General features: G+C 43.0%; 1 protein-coding gene across 4 annotated transcripts in view; it reads right to left on the bottom strand.

Moving 5' to 3' along the window:
• Positions 1 to 6,370: 6,370 nt before the first annotated feature.
• kcnip4a (potassium voltage-gated channel interacting protein 4a) overlaps positions 6,371 to 24,975 on the bottom strand; it is a 250,518-nt gene continuing 231,913 nt past the window's right edge. For all 4 annotated transcript variants that reach the window (XM_035753145.2, XM_035753144.2, XM_035753146.2 and 1 more), the window contains exons 3-8: positions 15,731 to 15,800; positions 14,347 to 14,417; positions 12,444 to 12,551; positions 12,008 to 12,112; positions 11,697 to 11,759; positions 6,371 to 11,561 (exon numbers count right to left, since the gene is read on the bottom strand). In XM_035753145.2, the coding sequence (XP_035609038.1) occupies positions 11,514 to 11,561; positions 11,697 to 11,759; positions 12,008 to 12,112; positions 12,444 to 12,551; positions 14,347 to 14,417; positions 15,731 to 15,800 (465 nt within the window). In that variant the 3' untranslated portion in view covers positions 6,371 to 11,513. The remainder of the gene's footprint in view (positions 11,562 to 11,696; positions 11,760 to 12,007; positions 12,113 to 12,443; positions 12,552 to 14,346; positions 14,418 to 15,730; positions 15,801 to 24,975) is intronic.

The raw sequence follows: 24,975 nt of genomic DNA, 5'->3' as shown, positions 1-24,975 counted from the left end.
TTAGATATGCAGTTTTAGAAACTGTTCTTCATCCTGTAAGTGTTACATGGCAATGCAGGAATTTTGATAGCACACAGGACCGCGGCCAGGTTGTGGGTTTGCAGACCACCGTCGACAAGAGTAGGGATTGAAAGATCTCCATTGTAAAAGCATTGCCGGAATCGATCATTGTATTTGCAGGTCCAAGAAAATTGGTCTTTTATAAACATTATGCAATTCTGCATCATTTTACATATTAACAGAATATTTGAATACCACACAAATTACAGGCTAAGAATGGACAGAGATAGGCCTGTGTTCATCTTATCCTATTTCTCCAATACCAAATCAGTGTGCCTTGTTTGCAAATAATTATATTTGAGACGTCATTATGAATCTGAGCATGGTACTTTCAAAAGTTAGGCCTACCGTTCCACCCCAGAGTAGACCTATGGGGAAAATTAACTCAGTACTTTGTTGAAGCACCTTTGGCAGCAATTACAGCCTTGAGTTTTCTTGGGTATGACACTACATGCTTGGCACACCTGTATTTGGGCAGTTACCCCCATTATTCTGTGCAGATCCTCTCAAGCTCTGTCAGTTTGGATTGGGAGCATCGCTACACAGCTATTTTCACTGATGTTCGATCGGGTTAAAGTCCAGGCTCTGGCTGGACCAATCAAGGACATTCAGAGACTTGTCCCGAAGCCACTCCTGCATTGTCTCAACTGTGTGCTTATGGTTGTTGTCCTGTTGGAAGGTGAACCTTCATCCTAGTCAGAGGTCCTGAGTGCTCCGGAGCAGGTTTTCATCAAGGGTCGTTCTGTACTTTGCTCTGTTCATCTTTCCCTCGTCTCCCAGTCCCTGCCGCTGAAAAACATCCCCACAGCGTGACGCTTGGCATTCAGGCCAAAGAGTTCAATCTTGGTTTCATCAGACCAGAGAATCTTGTTTCTCATGGTCAGAGTTCTTTAGGTGCCTGTTGGCAAACTCCAAGCGGGCTGTCATATGCCTTTTACTGAGGAGTGTCTTCCATCTGGCCACTCTACCATAAACGCTTAATTGGTGGAGTGCTGCAGAGATGGTTGTCCTTCTGGAAGGTTCTGGAACTCTGGAGCTCTGTCAGAGTGACCATCGGATTCTTGGTCACCTCCCTGACCAAGGCCCTTCTCCCCCGATTGCTCAATTTGACTGGGCGGCCAACTCTAGGAAGAGTCTTGGTGGTTTCAAACTTCTTCCATTTAAGAGTGATGGAAGCGTCTGTTGTTGGGGACCTTCAATGCTGCAGAAATGTTTTGGTACCTTTCCCAGATCTGTGCCTCGACACAATCCTGTATTGGAGCTCTATGGACAATTCCTTTGACCTCATGGCTTGGTTTTTGCTCTGAGATTCAAAGTCAACTGTGGAACCTTATATAGACAGGTGTGTGCCTTTCCAAATCAATTAAATTTTCCACAGGTGGACTCCAAGTTGTAGAAACATCTCAAAGATGATCAATGGAAACGAGATGCACCTGAGCTCAATTGAGTCTCATAGCAAAGGGTCTGAATACTTACGTAAATAAGGTATGTTTTTTTTTTTTTTTTTTAAATACACTGCTCAAAAAAATAAAGGGAACACTTAAACAACAATGTAACTTCAAGTCAATCACACTTCTGTGAAATCAAACTGCCCACTTAGGAAGCAACACTGATTGACAAATTTCACATGCTGTTGTGGAAATTACAGGCAATTAGCAAGACACCCCCAATAAAGGAGTGGTTCTGCAGGTGATAGCCACAGACCACTTCTCAGTTCCTATGCTTCCTGGCTGATGTTTTGGTCACTTTTGAATGTTGGCGGTGCTTTCACTCTAGTTGTAGCATGAGACGGAGTCTACAACCCACACAAGTGGCTCAGGTAGTGCAGCTCATCCAGGATGGGACATCAATGCGAGCTGTGGCAAGAAGGTTTGCTGTGTCTGTCAGCGTAGTGTCCAGAGCATGGAGATGCTACCAGGAGACAGGCCAGTACATCAGGAGATGTGGAGGAGGCCGTAAGGAGGGAAACAACCCAGCAGCAGGACCGCTACCTCCGCCTTTGTGCAACATCCCGTGGCGGACTGCAATAGCATCGAATAGTCCCCGTGATATGCAACTGTTCAGGGAAGTCAGGAACCAATACACGCAGTCAGTCAGGAAAGCTAAGGCCAGCTTCTTCAGGCAGAAGTTTGCATCCTGTAGCTCCAACTCCAAAAGTTCTGGGACACTGAAGTCCATGGAGTACAAGAGCACCTCCTCCCAGCTGCCCACTGCACTGAGGCTAGGTAACACGGTCACCACCGATAAATCCATGATTATCGAAAACTTCAACAAGCATTTCTCAACGGCTGGCCATGCCTTCCGCCAGGCTACTCCAACCTTGGCCAACAGCTACTCGCCCAAGCCTCTCCAGGTTCTCCCTTTACCCAAATCCAGATAGCAGATGTTCTGAAAGAGCTGCAAAACCTGGACCCGTACAAATCAGCTGGGCTTGACAATCTGGACCCTCTACTTCTGAAACTATCCGCCACCATTGTCGCAACCCCTATTACCAGCCTGTTCAACCTCTCTTTCATATCGTCTGAGATCCCCAAGGATTGAAAGCTGCCGCAGTCATCCCCCTCTTCAAAGGGGGAGACACCCTGGACCCAAACTGTTACAGACCTATATCCATCCTGCCCTGCCTATCTAAGGTCTTCGAAAGCCAAGTCAACAAACAGGTCACTGACCATCTCGAATCCCACCGTACCTTCTCCGCTGTGCAATCTGGTTTCCGAGCCGGTCACGGGTGCACATCAGCCACGCTCAAGGTACTAAACGATATAACCGCCATCGATAAAAGACAGTACTGTGCAGCCGTCTTCATCGACCTTGCCAAGGCTTTCGACTCTGTCAATCACCATATTCTTATCGGCAGACGCAGTAGCCTCGGTTTTTCGGATGACTGCCTTGCTTGGTTCACCAATTACTTTGCAGACAGAGTTCAGTGTGTCAAATCGGAGGGCATGCTGTCCGGTCCTCTGGCAGTCTCTATGGGGGTGACACAGGGTTCAATTCTCGGGCCGACTCTTTTCTCTGTATATATCAATGATGTTGCTCTTGCTGCGGGCGATTCCCTGATCCACCTCTACGCAGACGACACCATTCTATATACTTCCGGCCCGTCCTTGGACACTGTGCTATCTAACCTCCAAACGAGCTTCAATGCCATACAACACTCCTTCCGTGGCCTCCAACTGCTCTTAAACGCTAGTAAAACCAAATGCATGCTTTTCAACCGTTCGCTGCCTGCACCCGCACGCCTGACCAGCATCACCACCCTGGATGGTTCCGACCTTGAATATGTGGACATCTATAAGTACCTAGGTGTCTGGCTAGACTGTAAACTCGCCTTCCAGACTCATATCAAACATGTCCAATCGAAAATCAAATCAAGAGTCGGCTTTCTATTCCGCAACAAAGCCTCCTTCACTCACGCCGCCAAACTTACCCTAGTAAAACTGACTATCCTACCGATCCTCGACTTCGGCGATGTCATCTACAAAATTGCTTCCAACACTCTACTCAGCAAACTGGATGCAGTTTATCACAGTGCCATCCGTTTTGTCACTAAAGCACCTTATACCACCCACCACTGCGACTTGTATGCTCTAGTCGGCAGGCCGTCGCTACATATTCGTCGCCAGACCCACTGGCTCCAGGTCATCTACAAGTCCATGCTAGGTAAAGCTCCGCCTTATCTCAGTTCACTGGTCACGATGGCAACACCCATCCGTAGCATGCTCTCCAGCAGGTGCATCTCACTGATTATCCCTAAAGCCAACACCTCATTTGGCCGCCTTTCGTTCCAGTACTCTGCTGCCTGTGACTGGAACGAATTGCAAAATCGCTGAAGTTGGAGACTTTTATCTCCCTCACCAACTTCAAATATCTGCTATCTGAGCAGCTAACCGATCGCTGCAGCTGTACATAGTCTATCTGTAAATAGCCCACCCATTTTTACCTACCTCATCCCCATACTGTTTTTATTTATTTACTTTTCTGCTCTTTTGCACACCAATATATCTACCTGTACATGACCATCTGATCATTTATCACTCCAGTGTTAATCTGCAAAATTGTAATTATTCGCCTACCTCCTCATGCCTTTTGCACACAATGTATATGGACTCCCCTTTTTTTCTACTGTGTTGCAACTGCGACCTGGCCAAGATAAAGCATAGCAGTGTGAACAGACAACACAGAGTTACACATGGAGTAAACAATTAACAAGTCAATAACACAGTAGAAAAAAAGACTCCCTTTTTTCTACTGTGTTATTGACTTGTTAATTGTTTACTCCATGTGTAACTCTGTGTTGTCTGTTCACACTGCTATGCTTTATCTTGGCCAGGTCGCAGTTGCAAATGATAACTTGTTCTCAACTAGCCTACCTGGTTAAATAAAGGTTAAATAAAAAATAAGAGTGAATTTTTAAAATTTATAATAAAGGTTACATGGAGAAAATCTGGACTCTCAAATGAAAGTGATGGCCTTCCCTTCACCAAAATATATTTGAGCTAAATCCTCCCTTGAAAAAAGTGACCCTCCCCTATACCCAAAATAATAATTAAAACAAAGTGGGTAAAGACCATCTCTACCGTTTACCCTCACTTTTTTGGACAGACCAGAGGTTTAGATATGCAGTTTTAGAAACTGTTCTTCATCCTGTAAGTGTTACATGGCAATGCAGGAATTTTGATAGCACACAGGACCGCGGCCAGGTTGTGGGTTTGCAGACCACCGTCGACAAGAGTAGGGATTGAAAGATCTCCATTGTAAAAGCATTGCCGGAATCGATCATTGTATTTGCAGGTCCAAGAAAATTGGTCTTTTATAAACATTATGCAATTCTGCATCATTTTACATATTAACAGAATATTTGAATACCACACAAATTACAGGCTAAGAATGGACAGAGATAGGCCTGTGTTCATCTTATCCTATTTCTCCAATACCAAATCAGTGTGCCTTGTTTGCAAATAATTATATTTGAGACGTCATTATGAATCTGAGCATGGTACTTTCAAAAGTTAGGCCTACCGTTCCACCCCAGAGTAGACCTATGGGGAAAATTAACTCAGTACTTTGTTGAAGCACCTTTGGCAGCAATTACAGCCTTGAGTTTTCTTGGGTATGACACTACATGCTTGGCACACCTGTATTTGGGCAGTTACCCCCATTATTCTGTGCAGATCCTCTCAAGCTCTGTCAGTTTGGATTGGGAGCATCGCTACACAGCTATTTTCACTGATGTTCGATCGGGTTAAAGTCCAGGCTCTGGCTGGACCAATCAAGGACATTCAGAGACTTGTCCCGAAGCCACTCCTGCATTGTCTCAACTGTGTTCTTATGGTTGTTGTCCTGTTGGAAGGTGAACCTTCATCCTAGTCAGAGGTCCTGAGTGCTCCGGAGCAGGTTTTCATCAAGGGTCGTTCTGTACTTTGCTCTGTTCATCTTTCCCTCGTCTCCCAGTCCCTGCCGCTGAAAAACATCCCCACAGCGTGACGCTTGGCATTCAGGCCAAAGAGTTCAATCTTGGTTTCATCAGACCAGAGAATCTTGTTTCTCATGGTCAGAGTTCTTTAGGTGCCTGTTGGCAAACTCAAGCGGGCTGTCATATGCCTTTTACTGAGGAGTGTCTTCCATCTGGCCACTCTACCATAAACGCTTAATTGGTGGAGTGCTGCAGAGATGGTTGTCCTTCTGGAAGGTTCTGGAACTCTGGAGCTCTGTCAGAGTGACCATCGGATTCTTGGTCACCTCCCTGACCAAGGCCCTCTCTCCCCGATTGCTCAATTTGACTGGGCGGCCAACTCTAGGAAGAGTCTTGGTGGTTTCAAACTTCTTCCATTTAAGAGTGATGGAAGCGTCTGTTGTTGGGGACCTTCAATGCTGCAGAAATGTTTTGGTACCTTTCCCAGATCTGTGCCTCGACACAATCCTGTATTGGAGCTCTATGGACAATTCCTTTGACCTCATGGCTTGGTTTTTGCTCTGAGATTCAAAGTCAACTGTGGAACCTTATATAGACAGGTGTGTGCCTTTCCAAATCAATTAAATTTTCCACAGGTGGACTCCAAGTTGTAGAAACATCTCAAAGATGATCAATGGAAACGAGATGCACCTGAGCTCAATTGAGTCTCATAGCAAAGGGTCTGAATACTTACGTAAATAAGGTATGTTTTTTTTTTTTTAAATACACTGCTCAAAAAAATAAAGGGAACACTTAAACAACAATGTAACTTCAAGTCAATCACACTTCTGTGAAATCAAACTGCCCACTTAGGAAGCAACACTGATTGACAAATTTCACATGCTGTTGTGGAAATTACAGGCAATTAGCAAGACACCCCCAATAAAGGAGTGGTTCTGCAGGTGATAGCCACAGACCACTTCTCAGTTCCTATGCTTCCTGGCTGATGTTTTGGTCACTTTTGAATGTTGGCGGTGCTTTCACTCTAGTTGTAGCATGAGACGGAGTCTACAACCCACACAAGTGGCTCAGGTAGTGCAGCTCATCCAGGATGGGACATCAATGCGAGCTGTGGCAAGAAGGTTTGCTGTGTCTGTCAGCGTAGTGTCCAGAGCATGGAGATGCTACCAGGAGACAGGCCAGTACATCAGGAGATGTGGAGGAGGCCGTAAGGAGGGAAACAACCCAGCAGCAGGACCGCTACCTCCGCCTTTGTGCAAGGAGGAGCACTGCCAGAGCCCTGCAAATCGACCTCCAGCAAGCCACAAATGTGCATGTGTCTGCTCAAACGGTCAGAAACAGACTCCATGAGGGTGGTATGAGGGCCCGACGTCCACAGCTGGGGGTTGTGCTTACATACAGCCCAACACCGTGCAGGACATTTGGCATTTGCCAGAGAACACCAAGATTGGCAAATTCGCCACTGGCGCCCTGTGCTCTTCACAGATGAAAGCAGGTTCACACTGAGCACGTGACAGAGTCTGGAGACGCCGTGGAGAACGTTCTGCTGCCTGTAACATCCTCCAGCATGACTGGTTTGGCGGTGGGTCAGTCATGGTGTGGGGTGGCATTTCTTTGGAGTCCGCACAGCCCTCCATGTGCTTCCCAGAGGTAGCCTGACTGCCACATGAGATCCTCAGACCCCTTGTGAGAACATATGTTGGTGCGGTTGGCCCTGGGTTCCTGATAATGCAAGACAATGCTAGACCTCATGTGGCTGGAGTGTGTCAGCAGTTCCTGCAAGAGGAAGGCATTGATGCTATGGACTGGCCCGTCCATTCACCAGACCGGAATCCAATTGAGCACATCTGGGACATTATGTCTCGCTCCATCCACCAACGCCACGTTGCACCACAGACTGTCCAGGAGTTAGCGGATGCTTTAGTCCAGGTCTGGGAGGAGATCCCTCAGGAGACCATCCGCCACCTCATCAGGAGTATGCCCAGGCATTGTAGGGAGGTCATACAGGCACGTGAAGGCCACACACACTACTGAGCCTCATTATGACTTGTTTTAAGGACATTACAGCAAAGTTGGATCAGCCTATAGTGTGGTTTTCCACTTTCATTTTGAGTGTGACTCCAAATTCAGACCTCCATGGGTTGATAAATTTGATTTTTATTGATAATTTGTGTGATTTTGTTGTCAGCACATTCAACTATGTAAAGAAAAAAAGTATTTAATAAGAATATTTCATTCATTCAGATCTAGGATGTGTTATTTTAGTGTTCCCTTTATTTTTTTGAGCGGTGTACATTTGCAAGAATTTCTAAAAACCTGTTTTCGCTTTATCATTATGGGGTATTGTGTTTATTTTGATGAGAAAAATAATTCAATCCATTTTAGAATAAGGCTGTAACATAAAATGTGGAAAAAAGTCAAGGGATCTGAATATTTTCTGAAGGCACTGTATGCAGTATACAGCAACTGGTTAAGCAGCACACAATAGTTTTTTGATCAGCAAGATCAGAGCAGGCCGGGGCTCATTGTTGGAATATCCATTGCAGTGTGTAATGCAGCCTAGTATTATTTACACCATCCCAGCAGCTATCTTTGAAATATAACTTTTTTTCTGTGCTTCTCCGAACATGCACTTCATAGACAAAAGGCTATGGATCATTTGATTGAGACCACACTAAATACCCTATAGGCACACTTGATATTGCGCGCCCAGCGGAGAATCAGAGGTGAGGGGCTGCAACCGGCACACATCAATCTATAGCCTAATTAGCAACTCATTCTAAAATACTGAGAAATATAGACATTTCATCAATTACAAATTACATGACCCACCCCACTAAATAAAATACTAAACCCTCCCCTTGATTGAAATTGAAAAAGCATGACCCTCCCACCTTTCCTCCAGATACCCATTCTGTACATTTATATCCATCCCAAAGTGTCTGTCATAGTGCTAAAGTTGAAGGTATCATTTGGTAGGCACAAGCAAATTAACATTCAGTACAGAAGTGTTAAAAAAAACATGAGAAATTATAGTTGATTCATTTTAACAGGCTTTTTTCTGATGCAGTCAAATTCTCCAAGATCAGAGTTTGAGTGCATAAAATCAGAAATCATAGAACCCAATTACTACCCTCATGCTATAATGATCGATTTAAATACATTAGGATGTAAGGTTGAATAACAGAATGGCATAAGCCACTTTATCATTAGGGAACTTGTTTTCCCAGTGACATATTCAGTAAGGAGAAAATGTTTCGAGATGACAGGTGGTACCTGAACTTGCCTAAATATCAGACTTATCATGGTTACGCCATGGATAATCAGTCTGAAAAAAAGTCGCTGTTAAAAATATGCAATAGTCTCTACAAACTAAGTTACTTTACCGGTTGTCCGTGCTGTTGGTCCTTTCGCTGGAAGGTAGTGGCGATCAAATGTCCATAGGAAAGTATTGTTTACCTGACTTTTTGCTGCGCCGGTAGGTTCGGTCGCTTGTATTTTCCACCTCCTGACGCATTTCACGTGACGCACAATATGTGAACAATAGCCAAATGTAACCGAATGTAGTCGACTAAAGCCTGTTCCCTGCAATCAGCTGGAAGTGCTTGTGAAATTAGTTTGGGACAACATTCAGTCTGCACTTCGGTTAAGCTCGGCCATTGTTGACATTTTGTGCAAGTTGCATGCAAATTGCGTCAGCATTGAAAATACATACCGATATACACCAGCGTACTGAAAGTCGGGTAAATAATGCTACTCGGTGGATATTTTGTCTCAGATGACATAAAAGGACAAAAATCAGCGGACAACAGGTAAAGTACGTTCAAATTAAGTTTATTCAACATTCTGACTTGTGATTGGACTGTTCACAATAAGTGAGCCTTCATGTTAGAGACGAGAGAGAGAGAGGAAGGAGTCTTCCACTCTTGGATTTGTAGAAGCTATACCTGAACTTGTCCAAATATAACTTGTTTTTCATTGCAGGCTTTTCTGTGCCCTGCTTAACTTGACCCATATGTTTAGGAGATAATTAGCCAGCTGAACAAAATCATTGGTCAAATAAGATCAAGTTAGGTACACAAACAAGTTATTGTCCTAGACTTTGCTTAATCATATGGACATCAGAACATATTCCAATGGATACATAAGGAATTGCCAATTAAGGCAAGAAAAATGAATTGTGCAGATACTACCTTGCTCGTACCAACCTTTTAGATAGGAGGACTAAATAGTAGGGTTTTTGGAACCACCTGTGAGTGAGATTGGGGAGGGTGAGGCCCCATCTGCTGCCCAGCATGCTCTGTGCCTGCCCACATTTGGGGCTCTAATCAGAGACAGCCACGGCCAATCAGTCTTCATTATGCAAAGAACCTGGACACATGCCCCTAACAAGAGGAAAGAAAACCCAGACCTCATCCAGAAGCAACCTCTATCCAGCAACAAAATCTAGACCCTCAATTAACTTGTAGGTGGTTTGATGCCTGGCCATTCTAATTGGGTTGAATGGTCAAATCTGATTTCCCTCGTGTGGTTTTTAGACTTAGTTGGCATATATTGTTGCTTGCTAGCTTGTTGCCAGTTTAACAAGAACATGTAGGTAACTAGTTTGTTTAAACACATTAGTGAAAGCTAAACAGCTACCACTTGTTTTGAAAGTTGGATAATCTTATCCTTGGATCATCTTATCCTTAAAAGTGTTTGAACATTCAAAGCAACTGGGAAACTTCCATGGCAGACATTGTTGTCCCCTTAACTTCAGAGAAGCACGAGCACCACCACCAATCAGCCTACACCACTGTGCACACACCCGTCATTACTATGACAACCAGCAAATGACTGCTGTCTGAACACACAAATCCGATTTGGTCACTTGTAACCTACTGTTTAGACAGTCAATGTTCCAAAATGGATTTTAAAAACAAAACTGATTTGAGCAGTGTGAAGGCCTGCAGTGTAAACAAGGCTTGAAAGGTATGGATAGATACAAAGTGAAGTAGGTTATAACTCCACCTTGCCTTCTGACAGGCCGAGTGGAATTATCGCCATATTGATTACACCTGTCCAATCCTCCCATATCTCTGCAATCGCCTAGAAAGTTGGGGCTAGGGGTTGTTTCTGGACAGGGATATATATTTACAAAACTAAAGGTGACAAGAGATCAGATTTACTTGTATAACTTCATCCCAGTGATCCTCTTTATAAGACAGTGATCAATATACATTACATACCCAAGAAGACCGTAAATTCAACCCAAGAATTAGCTTCTGCTTAATATTGAACATCTGACTATCCCTTTGTACACTGACTACCATATTATATAAATAAAATCAAACATACCACAAAATAGTGATTCGAAACATGAATGGAAACATGTCGACAGGAAACATCTCAAAACAGGTAAATACACACATGTAGGGTCACAAAATACATTTAGAAGCAGCATAATCTTGTGACAAGACGGTCATTTCTCCTATGCGTAGACCCAAGGTAAGTAACACCAACCTGTGTGCTTCTAAGGATACTGTCCAGACTCATCAAATGCAATGTGGAGTGCATTGTCTCATTCTAGTTGGCAAGTAAACATGAACAAAGTTGAACAGTCCTCAGATAGTATATACATATATATTTTTTGAAATGGTACAATGTTTAGTCTATATTTTATCTGGGTCCTGGGAGAGCAAAGGATGGACCATGGTGGGTGGAAAACCGCTCACCTTTCAAACTCGTTGTTGTCCATCTGTTCAAAGGCAGTGGCAAAGTCTAACACAGCTGGGTTTCCTGTACTGCAGATAAATACTGACTGCGCAGGTTTGAAGAGTTCAATTTACTCAATCAAACCACAAAACTCAAATTGAAAAAGGTAAGATTGGAAAACATCAATGCTTTTTTTGCAGTTATTCCAGAATGTTTCATACCGTTACATCTATACTGTATTTGCCGTGAGACATTACTTCCTTATGTTTGTCTGAACAGCGTACAGTTGATAGAATAGCGTCTGTCGATAGTCCGGTCCAGAGCTCTCCACGTCAGCCACAAGTTAAATGACGTTATCAAAGAGCTGCATCGATCTCATGATGTTCTCATCCTGGTGGATAAACATACATTTTAGAGATATGTCCCTACTTCACCGACAACACTTATGTGAATACCAGAGGTACTAAATACTGCATTGTGCAAAACATATGATGCGATTGCAGAAAAGAAGGCAGAAATAACTCACATTTTGGCAGCAGTCAATAAACTCATCTATGGTTACAACTCCATCCTTGTTTTTATCCATCTTCTGTTGGTCAGGAAGGAGATGTTGAGAATTCAACGCAATATGATGTAACAGTATAGACAGAAATAAACTGAAAAGATGGTCAACTGTTCCTTTCATTCCACACAACAAATGTCACTGTACTTTGGGGTTATTTGTATCTAAATATGACAAGCATTGGACTATGGGTCCATACAATAAATGCTGCTAATGGTGAATATCATATGCACATTTTGGCAACAATGTACGGAACTTAAAAATAAAAAACATACCTGAAAAAATATCTCCACGTGTTGCCGAGGCGTATCGTCTTTGAGTAGGGGATATGTGCATTTCCCCATCATGTCATAGATGGCCTTCATGATGTCAAGCATTTCCTTTAAACCGGAGAGTTAATAAGATAACGGAAATGTTGACAAGTACTTTATGCAATAGCCGACTTTCAGGGTATCATACTATGAAACATTGACAAAGTAGGCGATCGTTCTTTACATATCATTAGACTGGTTGTCCAGTATTCAACAGACGGCATGCTTTATATCTACATACAGTAGGTCATCTCTCATACAACACGTTACAATTATTAGAGCAGTATGGTTATCCCTTTTATTCGTATTTAAAGAAATCAATATATGATTCACTCTGTTCAATCATCTAACCATATCAACATCATCGTTGACAGCAAGTTGCGACATTAATGGTAAGTACCTCCTTAGTAATATAGCCATCCTTATTAATATCATACAGATTAAAGGCCCAGTTGAGCTTCTCCTGGACTGAGCCTCGGAGCAGGATAGAGAGGCCCATGACAAAGTCCTGCAGTAGAAACACAACCCATTAGACCTTTGCACTTATACAAACACGATACAATTGTACCAAGAATATCTCAAACATCAGCTAAACCTGAATGGATTGATATGATACTGGTACATCCAACATACGCAAAAGTATATTCATGTAGAAAGAATGAACTTGAATTGAACTTAGTTTGATTACCATATCTAGTCTAAAAAGACATAATTCATTCATTGGTATCATTCTTCCCAACAATATTCTTCCCAAAAAGCAACAATTGAACAAAGAGAACATTATATCCTTGAAGTGCTGAAACTTAAATATAAAAGAATGCATATGATTTGATTTGTAGAGTTTTTTTTTAGGATCCCAATGAAATAGGCTTGAGGGTTATCCAGTACTATGGGACAGAAGGTACCAGTGTTTATTAACACCAGATAACTACGGTGTAGAGCAATGACAACATGTCTGTTGTAATACGTAAACCTATACTCTTCCTTAATGTTAATTATATGTATGCTGAGGGGGATTACCATATATATATATATATATATATATATATATATATATATATATATATATATATATATACAGTTGAAGTCAGAAGTTTACATACACCTTAGCCAAATACATTTAAACTCAAGTTTTTCACAATTCCTGACATTTAATCCTCGTAAAAATTTCCTGTTTTAGGTCAGTTAGGATCACCACTGATGCTGCCACCCCTATGCTTCACAGTTGGGATGGTGTTCTTCGGGTTGCAAGCCTCCCCCTTTTTCCTCCAAACATAACGATGGTCATTATGGCCAAACAGTTCTATTTTTGTTTCATCAGACCCGAGGGCATTTCTCCAAAAAGTACGATCTTTGTCCCCATGTCCAGTTGCAAACCGTAGTCTGCCTTTTTAATAGTGGTTTTGGAGCAGTGGCTTCTTCCTTGTTGAGCGGCCTTTCAAGTTATGTCGATATAGGACTCGTTTTACTGTGTATATAGATACTTTTATACCTGTGTGTACCTGTTTCTTCCATCAACGTTTGTTCTGGGATTGATTTGCACTTTTCGCACCAAAGTATGTTCATCTCTAGGAGACAGAACACGTCTCCTTCCTGAGCGGTATGACGGCTGCGTGGTCCCATGGTGTTTATACTTGCATACTATTGTTTGTACAGATGAACATGGTACCTTCAGGCGTTTGAAAATTGCTCCCAAGGAGGAACCAGACTTGTGGAGGTCTACAATTTTTTTTTCTGTGGTCTTTTTCTGAGGCCTTGAAATACATCCACAGGTACACCTCCAATTGACTCAAATTATGTAAATGATCCTATCAGAAGCTTCTAAAGCCATGACATAATTTTCTGGAATTTTCCAAGCTGTTTAAAGGCACTGTCAACTCAGTGTATGTAAACTTCTGACCCACTGGAATTGTGATACAGTGAATTATAATTGGAATAATCTGTCTGTAAACAATTGTTGAGGACTGAGAAGACCAACTTGAGTATCTCATCAGAGACTGGTATACTGTATATAAGGAATCTCCACAACTGTATATTATATATTAAAACCTTTAATGTTAAAAAAAAAGAGATATATAAATGGAACATTCCTGGGTTAAATATAAACTAAAAAAAGGTATGGACTAGTGTCTGTCAATCCTTTTCCTGGAGACCTGCAGGCTCTTGTTCTTGCCCAGCATTAACACACATGCATCAACTTTGACACTATAGAACCAAATCTCTAATGTAAAATGTATCAACGCCATTATACTTTAGAGAGTGACGTCAGTCAGTGATGAATTGTCAAGGACACATTAGCTCACCTCAAAACTCACAGATCCATCTTTATCCGTGTCAAACGCGTTGAACAGAAAATGTGCATATGTCGAAGCGTCTGAAACGAGAGACACAGTCTCGGTCAAACATTGTAATGACAAGTCACAACCTTAATTGACATGGACAATACATGCTGACAGCGGTTCCAACTAGACATTTTCAACTGTGGTGTTTTTTCTCCTTTGGTCAACATAAAAGCCATCATATGTTTGTTTCCCAAAGCAGAGTAAGAATAAGAGATTTTAGAGTTGTTTTAATTTGATAGTTTTCCCAGTAGCAGGCCTTTAAGCAAGATGTGTTATCGCTCCCTTTCAAAGTTGCATCTTCACATGTTTTAGTTGCAACTCTCTGGCAATCCTAAAATATTTTCAAGCAGCATAACAGAACTAAGTGTCTGTGTGTGTGCCTGCGTGAGCTCTCAAACCTTGGCCTGTTTGCGGCTGACTGACAGCGTGTGTGTTTGCTGTAAAGATGAGAGATAAAAATAAAAATGGCCTGAGTTTCTTTCGTTGAGCTGTATGGGCTAATGCAGAAGACATTCCATCAAACGCAAGGAACCCAGGGGGACTAGCAGGAAAGACTGCCCCAGTCTGTGTAACAAATAAACGGAGCACAAAAGAACAAGCGATATAACGACATTACAATGTAACATTGCTTCTTAAAAGGAAATCCATCATTGTACAGTGGACAATAAGACACATACTGCAGATCTATTACCTACAGTATGAAGACAATATTGCTTCATGTGCTGGTTGAGGAGAACGTATCTGTGTGACTTTGGCTGCAATCCAGCACTTTCATATACAAACAGTTTAAATAGAAAAGTTATATTTTTTTATAGGTTTTTAACGTACTATAGGCTCCTGTACTTTATCATTGGGAAAGAAATGAAGATGTGTGTTTTGCAGAGGTAGACACGTCTTCCCATATCCCTGGCGTTTGTCTCTCTTGCTGTAATGCTAGAGACCTCCAGAGTCATATATTTTGAGCTATATTTAGCCAAGGACACGTCATATAAAAGTGATTTGGGGGACACATCCGCCAGTGTCTTATAAACATGTTTTATTTATATTTGGGTGAGATATAGTGCCTTAAAAAAACATGTGTGAATTAGAAAATGGGAGAACTTCGAAGTAGAAGAACATGACTTTACCTTTGGGCTTTGTGAGCTGAAATAACTGAATATTGATGTGCCACAGAAGGTTCAGGTGCTCAGGTGCTTATTTCCAAGAACCCAAACCCCTGTCTTTCCAGTCATACCAATTCCAATGACCCAATTCCACCGTATAATCAAAAGAAAAAGGACACCTTTGGCCGAACACATTTTGTCCACATCCAAATGAACAATTCTCACCAGATGTGTCAACATACCTCCCTGTGGAAAGAACTGGGAGTAGATGTCTTTGAAGGTGTCTTCGTTGACCACACCACTAGGGCACTCCTGCAAGGAAAAGAGAATATCATTCCATTTGATTCAGACGCACAAGGCATTCTTAATTTGCCTCTGACATGGCCAACCCCATGCTGCAAGACATGAAAAAAGCAATATTTTGTACTGCTTAAAAAAAGACCGCCCTAGCCTTTCAAGTTTTAAAGTTTATTTGTTACGTGTAAAACAGTACAATGAAATTCTTACATTGCAGTGATAAAATATAATAAAACGTTTAAGACTAAAAAAACTGCAAAAAGTATATACAGATCAGTGCCAGTGCCATTCAATGTGCAGGGGTACTGGAGTGGTTGAGTTGGGTTAATAGATAAAAAGTGACTGGTAGTAGGATATATATGTAAACAGCAGCATACCACCCTGCTCCCCACTGTTGGCTTGCTTCTGAAGCGAAGCAGGGTTGGTCACTGGATGGGAGACCAGATGCTGCAGGAAGTGGTGTTCGAGGGCTAGTAGGAGGCACCATTTCCCAAATCACCAGGGCAGCGATTGGGGACATTGCCCTGTGTAGGGTGCCGTCTTTTGAGTGGAACATTATATGGCTGTCCTGACTCTCTGTGGTCACTAAAAATCCCATGGCACTTAATGTAAGAGTAGGGGGTGTTAACCCCAGTGTCCTGGCTAAATTCTCAATCTGGCCCTAACACTGTCACCTAATCATTTCCTGTTTACAATTGGCTCATTCATCCCTATAACTATTCCCCAGGTCGTTGCTGTAAATGAGAATGTGTTCCAGTCAATTCACCTGGTAAAAAAAGTGTCTGAAAGGTGACTGGTAGTAGGATTATATACATACTAATGGTAAAATATACACATGTGAACAGGAGTAAGTGTGACCAGTACCATGATAAATGTTAATAGAAATCAATGGACAGTGGTGTAATAAATCTAATCAATGATAATTGTAGTAGGAGGGTGGTGTTCAATCCCTGGGTTAATACAGGGCTTGTAGGGTGACAATGTTGGCGATGCATTTCCTGATGAAGCCCAAGACGGAGGTGGTTAGCTAGTCGATGCTATCTCTGGAGTCCCGAATCATATTCCAGTCAGCGCTAGCAAAGCAGTCCTGCAACATAGCCTCTGACTCGGAAGGACGATTTCTCTGCACGAATTCTCTGCACGATTTCTCTACAGAGCAAGTCGCGGGTACTTCCTGGAAACAGGAGCATAGACACAGAAGCATAGAAACATTCCCTAACCAGAAACCGTGAATTGATGGCAGCATTCGCGTGAAACTGAAAGCGCGAACCACTGCTTTTAATCAGGGCAAGGTGTCTGGTAACATGTCCGAATATAAACAATGCAGCTATTCCCTCCGCAAGGCTATTAAACAAGCTAAGCGTCAGTACAGAGACAAAGTGGAATCTCAATTCAATGGCTCAGACACAAGAGGCATGTGGGCAGGGTCTACAGTCAATCACGGACTACAAGAAGAAACCCAGCCCAGTCACGGACCAGGATGTCTTGCTCCCAGGCAGACTAAATAACTTTTTTGCCCGCTTTGAGGACAATACAGTGCCACTGACACGGCCTGCAATGAAAACATGCGGTCTCTCCTTCACTGCAGCCGAGGTGAGTAAGACATTTAAACGTGTTAACCCTCGCAAGGCTGCAGGCCCAGACGGCATCCCCAGCCGCACCCTCAGAGCATGCGCAGACCAGCTGGCCGGTGTGTTTACGGACATATTCAATCATTCCCTATACCAGTCTGCTGTTCCCACATGCTTCAAGAGGGCCACCATTGTTCCTGTTCCCAAGAAAGCTAAGGTAACTGAGCTAAACGACTACCGCCCGTAGCACTCACTTCCGTCATCATGAAGTGCTTTGAGAGACTAGTCAAGGACCATATCACATCCACCCTACCTGACACCCTAGACCCACTCCAATTTGCTTACCGCCCAAATAGGTCCACAGACGATGCAATCTCAACCACACTGCACACTGCCCTAACCCACCTGGACAAGAGGAATACCTATGTGAGAATGCTGTTCATCGACTACAGCTCGGCATTCAACACCATAGTACCCTCCAAGCTCGTCATCAAGCTCGAGACCCTGGGTCTCGACCCCGCCCTGTGCAACTGGGTACTGGACTTCCTGACGGGCCGCCCCCAGGTGGTGAGGGTAGGCAACAACATCTCCTCCCCGCTGATCCTCAACACGGGGCCCCACAAGGGTGCGTTCTGAGCCCTCTCCTGTACTCCCTGTTCACCCACGACTGCGTGGCCACGCACGCCTCCAACTCAATCATCAAGTTTGCGGACGACACAACAGTGGTAGGCTTGATTACCAACAACGACGAGACGGCCTACAGGGAGGAGGTGAGGGCCCTCGGAGTGTGGTGTCAGGAAAATAACCTCACACTCAACGTCAACAAAACTAAGGAGATGATTGTGGACTTCAGGAAACAGCAGAGGGAACACCCCCTATCCACATCGATGGAACAGTAGTGGAGAGGGTAGCAAGTTTTAAGTTCCTCGGCATACACATCACAGACAAACTGAATTGGTCCACTCACACTGACAGCGTTGTGAAGAAGGCGCAGCAGCGCCTCTTCAACCTCAAGAGGCTGAAGAAATTTGGCTTGTCACCAAAAGCACTCACAAACTTCTACAGATGCACAATCGAGAGCATCCTGGCGGGCTGTATCACCGCCTGGTACGGCAACTGCTCCGCCCTCAACCGTAAGGCTCTCCAGAGGGTAGTGAGGTCTGCACAATGCATCACCGGGGCAAACTACCTGCCCTCCAGGACACCTACACCACCCGATGTTACAGGAAGGCCATAAAGATCATCAAGGACATCAACCACCCGAACCACTGCCTGTTCACCCCGCTATCATCCAGAAGGCGAGGTCAGTACAGGTGCATCAAAGCTGGGACCGAGAGACTGAAAAACAGCTTCTATCTCAAGGCCATCAGACTGTTAAACAGCCACCACTAACATTGAGTGGCTGCTGCCAACACACTGTCATTGACACCGACCCAACTCCAGCCACTTTAATAATGGGAATTGATGGGAAATGATGTAAATATATCACTAGCCATTTTAAACAATGCTACCTTATATAATGTTACTTACCCTACATTATTAATCTCATATGCATACGTATATACTGTACTCTACATCATCGACTGCATCCTTATGTAATACATGTATCACTAGCCACTTTAACTATGCCACTTTGTTTACTTTGTCTACATACTCATCTCATATGTATATACTGTACTCGATACCATCTACTGTATGCTGCTCTGTACCATCACTCATTCATATATCTTTATGTACATATTCTTTATCCCCTTACACTGTGTATAAGACAGTAGTTTTGGAATTGTTAGTTAGATTACTTGTTGGTTATCACTGCATTGTCGGAACTAGAAGCACAAGCATTTCGCTACACTCGCATTAACATCTGCTAACCATGTGTATGTGACAAATAAAATTTGATTTATCAAATGTGCAGAGGGCGTCTTCCTCAAGTCCAGAGCTATACATGTGCCCTTGTCAGCGCAATGGAAATCTGTAAAATTATATTATCACAAAGGCCTAACCTCTGGAGCTATTGTCAATGCAATCTAACTTTTGTTTCTTACAAGCTAGAAAAACCGTGCTCAATTTCTGTTTAGATATCCACCAAGGACACCTTTTAAAAAGAGCTTGACATGAATAACTGTTTCCTTTCATTCTCGTCTGTAAACAATGAGCAGCAGCATACAATTCAACTTTTATCTCGTCTCTGTAAAACAAGACAGAACTAGAATATCAATATTTTATTTACACATACAAAATATCATTCTGAAATTGTAAATAATATTGCTTGTGTCTCATTTCGTAATCTAAAGGACATGAATGGATTCCCAGGTCAAGATGCCATACGCCTTTAACCCCTAGAGTTGACGTCGGCACGCCTCGCAGAAATCACGTAAAAAAAGCGCCCGAAAGATGATGAATGCGATGGTGTTCTACGATCCCCACAAGCGTTACAGGACTCGTCTGAAGTCGGTGCCGCCAATCTGCCAACTTTTGAATGTATAGCATCCGAACAGCTCGGGCTACACACTAATGACGCCTCTACGGAAAGATGACTCACGAACACGTAGAGTTGAAGTCGGAAGTTTACATACATCTTAGCCAAATACATTTAAACTAATTTAAAGTAGATGGCCAAACTGACTTGCCAAAACTATAGTTTGTTAACAAGAAATTTGTGGAGTGGTTGAAAAATGAGTTTTAATGACTCCAACCTAAGTGTATGTAAATGTCTGACTTCAACTGTACATGTTGATTGTTTTACAAGACTAGTCCGAAGGTAGCCAGTTGAAGTCAGACATTTACACCAGTTAAACAAGTGAATGGAAGTAGTTTAGTGCCTAAAAAAGGGGTTAAATACAGTATGTGTAAAAAATATATTCATAAGTTCCTGATCCTTTTTGTGTGTGTGAATATATATATATCTCAGCAAAAAAATGAAACGTCCTCTCACTGTCAACTGTGTTTATTTTCAGCAAACTGAACATGTGTAAATATTTGTAAGAGCATAAGATTCAACAAAAGGCATAATCTGAACAAGTTCCACAGACATGTGACTAATAGAAATGGAATATGGGGGGGTCAAAATCAAAAGTAACAGTCAGTATCTGGTGTGGCCACCAACTGCATTAAGTACTGCAGTGCATTTCCTCCTCATGGACTGCACCAGATTTGCCAATTCCTGCTGTGAGATGTTACCCCACTCTTCCACCAAGGCACCTGCAAGTTCCCGGACATTTCTGGGGGGAATGGCCCTAGCCCTCACCCTCCGATCCAACAGGTCCTAGACATGCTCAATGGGATTGAGATCCGGGCTCTTCGCTGGCAGAACACTGACATTCCTTGCAGGAAAGCACGCAAAGAACGAGTAGTATGGCTGGTGGCATTGCCATGCTGGAGGGTCATGTCAGGGTGAGCCTGCAGGAAGGATACCACATGAGGGAGGAGAATGTCTTCCCTGTAAAGCACAGTATTGAGATTGCCTGCAATGACAACAAGCTCAGTCCGATCATGCTGTGACACACTGTCCCAGACCATGACGGACCCTCCACCTCCAAATCGATCCCGCTCCAAAGTACAGGCCTATGTGTAACGCGAATCCGACCATCACCCCTGGTGAGACAAAACCGCGACTCGTCAGTTAAGAGCACGTTTTGCCAGTCCTGTCTGGTCCAGCAACGGTGGGTTTGTGCCCATAGGCGACATTGTTGCCGATGATGTCTGGTGAGGACCTGCCTTACAACAGGCCTACAACACTCAGTTCAGCCTATTGTGGAATGTCTGAGCACTGATGGAAGGATTGTGCATTCCTGGTGTAACTCCTGTACCTGTCCCGCAGGTGTGATGTAGCGATCCTGTGCAGGTGTTGTTACAAATCAAAATAAATGTATTTGTCACATACACATGGTAAGCAGATGTTAATGCGAGTGTAGCGAAATGCTTGTGCTTCTAGTTCCGACAATACAGTAATAACCAACTAGTAATCTAACCTAACAATTCCAAAACTACTACCTTATACACACAAGTGTAAAGGGATAAATAATATGTACATAAAGATATGAATGAGTGATGGTACAGAACGGCATAGGCAAGATGCAGTAGATGGTTTCGAGTACAGTATATATATATGAGATGAGTAATGTAGGGTATGTAAACAAGTGGCATAGTTTAAAGTGGCTAGTGATACATGTATTATATAAAGATGCAGTAGATGATATAGAGTACAGTGTATACATATACATATGAGATGAGTAATGTAGGGTATGTAAACATTATATTAAGTAGCATTATTTAAAGTGGCTATTGATATATTTTACATAAATGTCCATCAATTCCCATTATTACAGTGGCTGGAGTTGAGTCAGTGTGTCGGCAGCAGCCACTCAATGTTAGTGGTGGCTGTTTAACAGTCTGATGGCCTTGAGATAGAAGCTGTTTTTCAGTCTCTCGGTCCCTGCTTTGATGCACCTGTACGGACCTCACCTTCTGGATGATAGCGGGGTGAACAGGCAGTGGCTCGGGTGGTTGTTGTCCTTGATGATCTTTATGGCCTTCCTGTGACATCGGGTGGTGTAGGTGTCCTGGAGGGCAGGTAGTTTGACCCCGGTGATGCGTTGTACAGACCTCACTACCCTCTGGAGAGCCTTACGACTGTGGGCGGAGCAGTTGCCGTACCAGGCGGTGCATCTGTAGAAGTTTGTGAGGGCTTTTGGTGACAAGCCGAATTTCTTCGGCCTGCTGAGATTGAAGAGGCGCTGCTGGGCCTTCTTCACGACGCTGTCTGTGTGGGTGGACCAATTCAGTTTGTCCGTGATGTGTACGCCGAGGAACTTAAAACTTACTACCCTCACCACTACTGTCCCATCAATGTGGATAGGGGGGTGCTCCCTCGGCTGTTTCCTGAAGTCCACAATCATTTATTTATCATTTATTTTCCTGACACCACACTCCGAGGTCCCTCACCTCCTCTCTGTAGGCCGTCTCGTCGTCGTTTGTAATCAAGCCTACCACTGTAGGCCGCAAACTTGATGATTGAGTTGGAGGTGTGCATGGCCACGCAGTCGTGGGTGAACAGGGAGTACAGGAGAGGGCTCAGAACGCACCCTTGTGGGGCCCCAGTGTTGAGGATCAGCAGGGTGGAGATGTTGTTACCTACCCTCAGCCAACGAGGACGATCAGCTGTCCCAGTGTTGAGGATCAGCAGGGTGGAGATGTTGTTACCTACCCTCTGCCACTGCGAGGACGATCAGCTGTCCATCCTGTCTCCCTGTAGCGCTGTCTTGGGTCTCTCACAGTACAGACATTGCAATTTATTGCCCGGACCACATCTGCATTCCTCATGCCTCCTTGCAGCATGCCTAAGGCACGTTCACGCAGATGAGCAGGGACCCTGGGCATCTTTCTTTTGGTGTTTTTCAGAGTCAGTACAAAGGCCTCTTTAGTGCCCTAAGTTTTCATAACTGACCTTAATTGCCTACCGTCTGTAAGCTGTTAGTGTCTTAACGACCGTTCCACAGGTGCATGTTCATGAGTTGTTTATGGTTCATTGAACCAGCATGGGAAACCTTGTTTAAACCCTTTACAATGAAGATCTGTGAAGTTATTTGGATTTTTACGAATTATCTTTGATAGACAGGGTCCTGAAAAAGGGACGTTTCTTTTTTTGCTGAGTTTATTAATCTCAGATATAGGATAGACTAGGCTTTGGCGGTATACCGTATATACCCTAGGTATTTGGTATTTGGAAAAATCCACAGGAAGGTTTTTCAATACTGTCAAAACCGTTAACTTGAAAATGTGAATATTTGTAGCTACTTTTTATGTAAATGTTTACATTTTTTACATTTAAGTCATTTATCTTTTTCAATATGAAGCTTACCGGTACTCGCCACCTCTCATTTCCCAAAACAGCGGTTTAAGCCAGTCGGGTGTGTTTGTTTACAAAGAAGTACAACAAGCAAAATGTGAGCTTCTACTAATTCTACTAATTATTAAGTTAACTATCTAAGATGTGCCAAGCTGAGTTGCTAATGTTATCTAAACTCGCAAGATCAAGCTTCTTAGTAATATCTACAGAGACAATCCCCTCCTGAATTAAGACACATTCTGCTTTTACAAAATGTTATGCTGTTTTCAAATGAAACACAATAACTTGCTCGTTAAAGCTCTTAGAATTGATTTGTTTGGAAATCCACAGTGTTATTTTATCGTTATGAATACTGAGGTAGCACCGGTCATTGCTACGGTGGCAATGTGGTGCAATACCCCCAAAACAATAAGAAATTGGATAGAAATAAAATGAACTTGACAAACTAAATGAACGTGTCATAAACTGAATGAACTTGATGCGAACACAACTAAGTTGGCACAAACAAAATATAAATTGGCCACAACCGGTCACTTACAACATTTATAGAACTCACCCATGCATGCAAAACTGTATCAAATCTGAGGGAGACAGCGAAGGTTGGTAATTGTGTGGGCCACAGCTGCTGTATTGATGTTTGTGGGTGAGGGCCAACTACATAAAAAAGGCTGGTAGGTGGCACCCTCAGACTTTAAGGGCTGCCTCGACTTGTCGAGAGGCAAATCACATCAACACCAGCAGGCATTCGATCAGCTGTGTGGCACATGCAAATGCAAAACCAAACCTTCCCACACATTAGATAAATTGTACAAGAGATTGTACAAGAGAGTAAGTACTAGAGAGCTGTGTACCTAAACAAAAAGGTTTCTGCTCTACAGACAAAGTTTGACGTAGACAATACTTATTTGAGCCTTTGTTGTTCTGCAAAGCTACAGTACTGCTAATTAAAATGATGTTTTGTGTTCTTGTCAACCCCCCCCCACCTCTTGTTCACGCTGCATGAGGGCATATCGAGTAATTACACTCAGAAGGGTTACAGTACACTTCCCTTAGCTCACCTCTATTGTATGCTGGTCAAAATAGAGTGGAAATACAGTTTGTTCACACTATCCTCAAAAACCCAGGGACTGTTGGGACATTAGATGTCAAAACTAATTGGACTTAGTGACTAAATGTGAAAGTAATGAAGAATTTGTTCCAAACCAAAAAATGTCCTACCTCTGCCCTTTATACAGTGCAGTAACTCGACCGAGCACATTTGAGGAGACCATATAGATGAAAGCATATATGCGATTCAATAACATTGCTTAATGTATGCAGTCAATCCAACGTGATGACGGCAAGTCAACAAGGGCAGGGAGAATGTAGGAAGTTTTCGGTTTGGAATCCAGCCAATTGACACAAATTTAAGCACCTGAACAATAACATCTTTACTTCAGATCACACAACATGCCACACTTTGCTGCATGTGTTGCTTTTCATGGCGAACATACATCTTAAATGGTTAAGAGATACATTTAGAGGAGAGGGTTTGGATAAAGGCAGCGAAGACAGGTCAAGTGGGCAAGCCTGCAGAAAGAGACATATTTTCTATCGACTCGATCAAAAAGCTAGGCTCAAGAACCTGCAAGAAACTGCCAACTTCACTTTTGTCTCTTCGTCCATCTAAGTTTTTATTTCAAATCTATAAAGATCAGCGTTTTGAAACGGAGTAGGACATTACCCTTTGCACTTCCCTATTATATTTCAGGGGGACATATCCACTGGGGAA

Source organism: Oncorhynchus keta, chromosome 35 (genome assembly GCF_023373465.1).
Source record: "Oncorhynchus keta strain PuntledgeMale-10-30-2019 chromosome 35, Oket_V2, whole genome shotgun sequence".
Taxonomy (NCBI): Eukaryota; Metazoa; Chordata; class Actinopteri; order Salmoniformes; family Salmonidae; genus Oncorhynchus; species Oncorhynchus keta.
This window is presented reverse-complemented; position numbering and strand designations above follow the sequence as displayed.